Genomic DNA, 7,500 nt, shown 5'->3' with positions numbered 1-7,500 from the left:
TGCGCCGCTCGGGACTGACTCGAACTCAGGACCTTCCGATCCGAAGGTGAGTGTCATACCACAAGATCACATTATAGCCTTACCAATACGGAAATTTTAGTAATGACTACGGAAAAGCGAAATGAGCTGTTGCTTTGCGGAGTGATTTCACAAAATGCGGAATGATAATATTATGAAGCTCTATCAGTATCTAGTCTAACTCACCCAGATAGTGTGTAATATCGATTTGAGGCCTGGAATCACATTTGCCCCAATGTTGGTTTTTTTGTGGAATAAGAGCATTATGTATGTGGTTCTTGAATTAGCTTCCATTATGTTTTTGTGTGTTTACTTTATCATAATTAAACAAAAAAATTAACTTATATTCTAAGTTTTATTTTACAAAATACCATGTTTAACTACGTACAGGTTGAAATTTTCTTTGTTTTAAAATGAAAAGATGATATGAAGTGGGGTAACCCTTTAAAACTACAATAAAACAATTTTCTGTTTTGTTTTTTTTTTTTTTTTTTTGATCCGCCTAATAAGGTAAATTACTTTTTTTTTTTCTTTCTTCAAGATTACTTCTTTTTTTTTTTCACTATGCGGTCAACAAAAACAGCAACAACAAAACGAAATGAAATGAACAAAGTCGATGTTTTTGTTTTTATTTTTTAAAGAGTTTTACGGCGCTTGCGACGCATTTAGTCATATCAGCGCCAGTAAGAAAAGAAAAAAAAGAAAATGGAATCGTTAAAAGATTATATATTTACAATTAAAGCAGCCAAGAAAAGTATGACAAAGAGGTAAGAGGTGGTTTCCAAGAGCATACTACTATCAGCGTACTTAGTTTGAGATCACCTAAAAGTCTCAACCAGACACCAACACAAGTCCCCACTGAGAGGAACATACTCAAATGTTTACAAATCATATGTTAAGAATTTAGAAAAATAACATTACATGAGAGAGATGATTTACAAGGAAAATAATATCATCTCCCAAAACTATAACGATACATTCGGCTGTTTCCCTCCCAGCCTCCTGGCCAGGATCAGGACAAAACTAAGTAATATCATTCCAAGACAAAGACAGGAAGCAATTGGAAAACAGATAGAGGGATATAGAAGACACAGCAAGTACCTCCCTGCCCACAATGGGAGGTCGGAAACCCCATCCAGAGCAAAGCCGAGCGCATAATATGGATAAAAAGATAGGTAGATTAATCGATAGATAGAAAGATAGATAGATAGATAGATAGATAGATAGATAGATAGATAGATAGATAGATAGATAGATAGATCGATAGATAAATAAATATATAGTTAGATAGATAAATAGATAGATAGATAGATAGATAGATAGATAGATAGATAGATAGATAGATCGATAGATAAATAAATATATAGTTAGATAGATAAATAGATAGATAGATAGATAGATAGATAGATAGATAGATAGATAGATAGATAGATAGATAGATAGATAGATAGATAGATAGATAGATAGATATAATATGATACAACCCCTCATTCCGTGTGTAATATGTATGTATAAGGTATCAAATAACAGCCACTTTTCTGTGACACAAGACACATCAAACATCCCTTTATACGAAAACACACTGACACATTAAATACACAAAACACTCGCGTCAGTCTGTCAACGTTATCCCCAATAATTTGTGATTTTAAAAACCACCACCGTTACAATGTCAGGTATGATCCTCTCTAGTGCTGTGTCTTTGATATTCTGCCTGCTGTGTTCAGGTAGCAGTTGAAATAATTATTATTGACAGCAATTACTGCGGATTTCGTATCACAACTCCACCCCCTAACCCCCAAATCCACTTCTTCATAATATTCTAAGAATTTGAGATATTAAGTGCTGCTGATGTTCCCGTTGGTATCGTGGTTGAAATCGACGTCGTCGTCGTCCTCCTCCTCCTCCTATCCATCACCATCATCATCTATATTATTTCTGCTGAGATCATTGTTTTTATTTATTTATTTATTTATTTATTTATTTATAATAATAATAATAATAATAAATAATAATAATAATAATAATAATAAATAATAATAATAATAATAATAATAATAATAATAATAATAATAATAATAATAATCATTATTATTATTATTATTATTATTATTATTATTATTATTATTATTATTATTATTATTATTATTATTATTATTATTATTATTATTATTATTATTATTATTATCAGTATCATTATACAAAAAATAATAATTATTATTATTACTCTTCTCATCATCATCATCATCATCATCATCATCATCATCATCATCATCATCATCATCATCATCATTATCATAATCTTCACCACCATTATCATCATCCTTATCATTTCTCAAAACTGACAATTAATATTGTAACATTCAATGGTATATACTCCAATTATTCGCCCCCCCCCCCCCCCCCCCCCCCCCCCTCCCTCAAAAAAAAAAAAAAAGAACAACTTTACGGGCATTGTATTTAAGTATATCTTTTTTAAAAAGCGACCAGGTCGCAATACAGTAGACACCCCTTCACCCCCCCCCCCCCCCCCCCCCCGCCCTCCCCATAACCATCACCATCGCACCCACATATTGCTATTGCACAAAGACCACAAAAACATCTATAAACACACCGCCGACCAGTCGCATAGACCACCAGCCAATAGCGACATGGCGATTCCACTTCTAGCCCCGCCCGTAGCTCCTCCCACCGACGTACACTATTGGTCGTTGGGATGAAATAGTCGTTACAAGTTTGATCATACGAGGTGTTTTGTAACGAGACATTGTGAAGACTGACACATCCATTGAATTCTATGGTGTGACACGCAGTCAAGCAGACATTTCACAGTGGGACCTCCATGACAGTTGGTTTCTCTCGCTCTTTCTAAACCGTTTGGGATCCAATCGTGGCCACTCGGGTTTTGTGTCCAATGGTCAATTCTTCAGGCAATCACAGCCGAAGTGAGTGACCTGTTCGGCCCCCTTTCTCGTGGTCATACCTAGGTGAGATTTCACCTTGGATTTATCAACCAGGTGTGGCACGATTCCCGTCAGTTGTAAGATTAGCGATCGTGTGACAGTCACACACTCAAAAACGAAAGCGATTATCATTAGACAAGTTGTTGTGGAAAACAATTTACATCATTATCACTGAGTGTTGAGAAGCTTCTTTGTTTATTTCTTGATTCTGTGGAGGATTTGTAAAGTTTCGTTGTCTGTTCGATATTATTATTATTATTAACTATTATTACTACAACTATAATACTATAATATTAGTGTTGTTATTATTTACGACAATGCCGGTCTTATCGTTCTTGTGGAATCTTTTCAATCTTACCGAATTGTTGGAACCTTCGACTCTTCGGTGAAGCCTCGATGGTGCATTCAAATTCCAGGTTGAACTTTTAGTAAAATAACATAATCGTATTATACAAATATTAGTTTGTGTGGTGTTTTGGTTATTCTTGGAACTTCAAGGTAAAGTCAATAGTAGCTAACTGAGCCAAATTGAAATTCTTGTCTGATTATTTTGTGTCTTTTATAGAGACAGGCCCAGCCTCAACCCAGCGTTCCTCATGTTAGAAACAATTACCCTGAAATCTGAGACTGAGCCCTATCATTCTCCTCCAGGAATTTATTATTCGATTCCAGAGAGTGGCAGCATCGTCAACGAAATCAACCACAACCAACATCATCACAACTCTAACACATCTACAACATCTCCAACAACAGCCACCACATCTACCTCACCCGAATCCGCCGACGAATCTGACAGCGGCATCGAGCTTGGGACAATTCCAGACATCATGACGTCACTTCCGTCCATGGATATCAACCATCTCCTCAGTGCTGTCAATACAGACATGGGGCATCATCAACACCATCATCACCACCATCCACATTCCCAGCAACAGCCACAACCTCAACACCAACAGCATCACCACAACCAACAACAACAACAACAGGCAGACGACAGCAGCAGTCCAAAGCAGGTCGGTGCCAGTTCTGACACAAACAACAGCAATAATAACAGCAACAGTGGGAGCCAGTCCAACCCGGAGAGACATTTGAGTGTTGTTCTGGAGGACAGGGAGCTCTGGGAGAAATTTAAGGAATACACAAATGAGATGATTGTCACCAAGAATGGGCGGTGAGTATCTATCTCTCTCTCTCTCTCTCTCTCTCTCTCTCTCTCTATATATATATAATATATATATAATATATATATATATATATATATATATATATATATATATATATATATTATAGCTAGTATGAAGTTGACGCCACGCAGGTCTTTGTTATTGTTTTTTGCCATCCACGTTTATGAGTAATATATATACATACATACATGCATATATACATATTTATTAATCTAGATATAAAATTTATAATATTTTGTTTACATCTCTCTCTCTCCCTCTCTCTCTCTCTCTCTCTCTCTCTCTCTCTCTCTCTCTCTAATCACCATGACTCTGGCTCTTGATATTTATGTCTGTGTATGTGTGGGCCTTTCTCAACAAACTACACAACAAACAACATATTATTATGAAGCGGGTTTAAGAGTGGCAATTCGAAGATATGAGTGGAAATCATGCAGTTTAGATTGGTTATATTTTCATACATCCTTTGACTGTTAATGCTTATAGCAGGTTTGAAGTCATATCCCAAACAATTTCTACTGTCCGTTTAACGATACTATACAGAAACGGGGGAAAACTGCGGCTCCACGAGTCTTGATGTTAGTACTAGGGAAGCAAATTTAAATGATCTTTTAGGATGCATTCGTGACGAGACCGTCCTAGATTGTGATGCCTCAAAATCCTTCTTCTGCCAATCATTAATGGCATAAATAAATGCTTTCATTGTTTGTTTTTTTTTGTTCTTGTTGGCTGAAGGAGGTTTTTGAGACCGAAACATTCCATTTTGTTGCAGCTCTTATATTCATTTTTGTTTATTATTTTTGACAGCCCACGGCAGCTTGGTATTACTTTGACCAGTCAGAACTCTGCAGTCCTGTCAATACCGATTTAATCCTTTTTTTTTTTTTTTTTTTTTGGTTCTTTTTTCCCTCGTTTTCTTTCTTTCTTTCTTATTTATAAAAAAAAAAAAGATTTATCTTGTTTTGTTTTGTTTAGGGTTTGTTCCTGCTCTTTTGCAATCCCGTGTTTAAACTTCAGGAATTTGTGTTATATTATATTTTAATAGGAGATGATAAATATGACCAGAATTTCACTAACCTGATTCAATGTATTTTTAACAATTCATAAATTTTAAACCGTAGATTTTGGGTTGATAAAGATTCCCACTCCTCATAACTATAGTTTTGTTTTGGTTTTGGTTGCCAATGGGTTGATCGTTTTACTGTTTTCATAACGTGGTATAGGAAAAATGATCTTTGAGTACTGGTGGGATAGGCTGGTTTCATATCTTAACAGTTGTGTGATGGGACAATATGACCTTGTTTTTCGTCAATGCAATCCCGATAGTTAGGATGATAATTATAATACGGTAAACTAAGTAGAAGTTATGGGTAAAATACAAATTTGAATGCTATGTCATAAAAATAACGTTCGGTATAGTTCTGTCTGTGTGGTAATAACTTCATTAAATTAATAATGACGTAATAGAGCAGTAAAGTTAGGTGCCCCAAACGTAAACAATAACAAGTTGCTAGTGATTTCCGTTAGGGACCGGAATAATTTACGCACAATATAGGTCTCCCAATTTTGTAGTTTGAGTTGTAGGCAATACACTTTCAGTATTGAAAATATGTTTACATAAAATCTAACAGTTGCAGAAATAATAATATAAGGCTAAATTATTATGAAAATCAGGCTCCGAATAATTCTCGTTTTGTTCACACCAGCGCAATAATTTGCTCTGGTCTAAAAATAGATAGACTGTAACTTTTGATAAATTTTAGAAAATTTTACCTTTTGTTCCATAAAATATCCATATCTAGACATTATTTGATGCATGATCGAGTATTTATGAATATGTGTTTCTTTTGCCACCTAACAGCCAAATTTTAAAGGTTATTTTTTTCTATTATTTACATTGGAACGTGAGCTGTCAAGACAGGAACATGTGGTTTGCCATGTGCTTCTCGACCTTTGTTTACGTTTGGGGCACCTAACTTTACTGCTCTATATGGTAGGGAAAACCGATATTAGTCACCAATAATATCGATTGAAATAACCAGAGTGAGAATTAATAGAAACAATAGAGGATGCAGGAATGAATAGATGAATAATTGACTACTTAAATAAAGAGATTAGTAAGAAACATAAATAAGTAACAGAATGGATAATTATGAATATAGAATTACCTAGATACACCTATGTAAATAGTAGATTAAACATTAATAATAATAGGTAAATGGGTAAATAATAAGATAGATCAATAGATATGTAGGTAAATAAATCAATTAATAATGATGTAATTCGATTGGCAAATAATTTAATCAATCTCATCTCATGTAGTTCCATATCTCAAGCAGACGTCGGAGGTCATCTTCCGCCAAGCTGATCTATCTCTTGCCAATTCTATTAAAGCAGCGCCACCTTTCTCAGCTTCATCTGTCCAAGTTCTTATCCCTTTCAAATACGTTATTCTTTGTCTTCCTCTTATTCTTTTTCCATTCATCTTTCCAGTCAAGGCGAGTATTTCCAAACCAGGGTGGCGGATAATGTGTCCTAAAAATTCCATTTGGCGTTTGATGATTTTTGTTATCAGTGATCTTTTTCTGTTTGCCATTTCTAAAATTTCTTCATTTCTTTTCCTTTCCATCCATGACACCCTCATCATTCTTCTGTAAAACCACATTTCCACTGCCTCCAGTCTTTTAACCATGGTCTTGTTTATGGTCCAGCTCTCACAACCATATAGCAGCACAGACAGTACATAGCAATCCAGGACTTTGATTTTTGTTTTCATGCTAATATTCCTGTTTTTCATAATTGTATGCAGCTGGTTGAATGCATTCTTCGCCATACCTATTCTTTTCTTTATTTCACAATCTGATTTTCCATTGGATGTTACATTGAAGCCTAAATATTTGAAACATTCAACTTGTTGTATTGTTTGTCCTCTGCTTGTTATTACACATGCTGGTGGGTTATTATTTTTAGATACCGTCATACATTCTGTTTTAGATATATTCAGTTCCAGTCCCATATTTTCACTACTCCTGACTACAACATCCAGTAATTCTTGTAGTTCATGTTCAGATTCTGCCAGTAGAACCGTATCATCTGCATACCTCAGATTTGTTACATTCTTTCCTCCAATACACACCCCCTTCTTATGTTCGATATCTCTTAATATCATTTCACTATAGAGGTTGAATAAATCTGGAGACAAAACACACCCCTGCCTAACTCCTCTTCTAATAGGTGTAAAACTGCTTAGTTCGTTGTCAACACGCATTGCTGCTTCTTGTTCCCAGTACAAATTCCGTAATATTCTTAAATCTTTACCATCAATGTCCAAGGAT

At 35.0% G+C, this 7,500-nt stretch overlaps 1 protein-coding gene across 2 annotated transcripts in view; it reads left to right on the top strand.

The window, feature by feature from the left end:
- The first annotated feature begins 2,764 nt into the window (after positions 1–2,764).
- Positions 2,765–7,500, top strand: part of LOC144967947 (T-box transcription factor T homolog 1-like) — a 56,953-nt gene continuing 52,217 nt past the window's right edge. The window contains exon 1 of one of the 2 annotated variants that reach the window (XM_078905750.1): positions 2,765–4,152. In XM_078905750.1, the coding sequence (XP_078761876.1) occupies positions 3,578–4,152 (575 nt within the window). In that variant the 5' untranslated portion in view covers positions 2,765–3,577. The remainder of the gene's footprint in view (positions 4,153–7,500) is intronic. The other variant, XM_078905749.1, reaches the window with a different exon arrangement.

Source organism: Berghia stephanieae, chromosome 3 (assembly GCF_034508935.2).
Source record: "Berghia stephanieae isolate SIO BIC M18660-M18661 chromosome 3, UCSD_Bste_1.3, whole genome shotgun sequence".
NCBI lineage: Eukaryota > Metazoa > Mollusca > Gastropoda > Nudibranchia > Aeolidiidae > Berghia > Berghia stephanieae.
The sequence above is the reverse complement of the archived record's forward strand: the minus strand, read 5'-3'. Positions and strand labels throughout refer to the sequence as shown.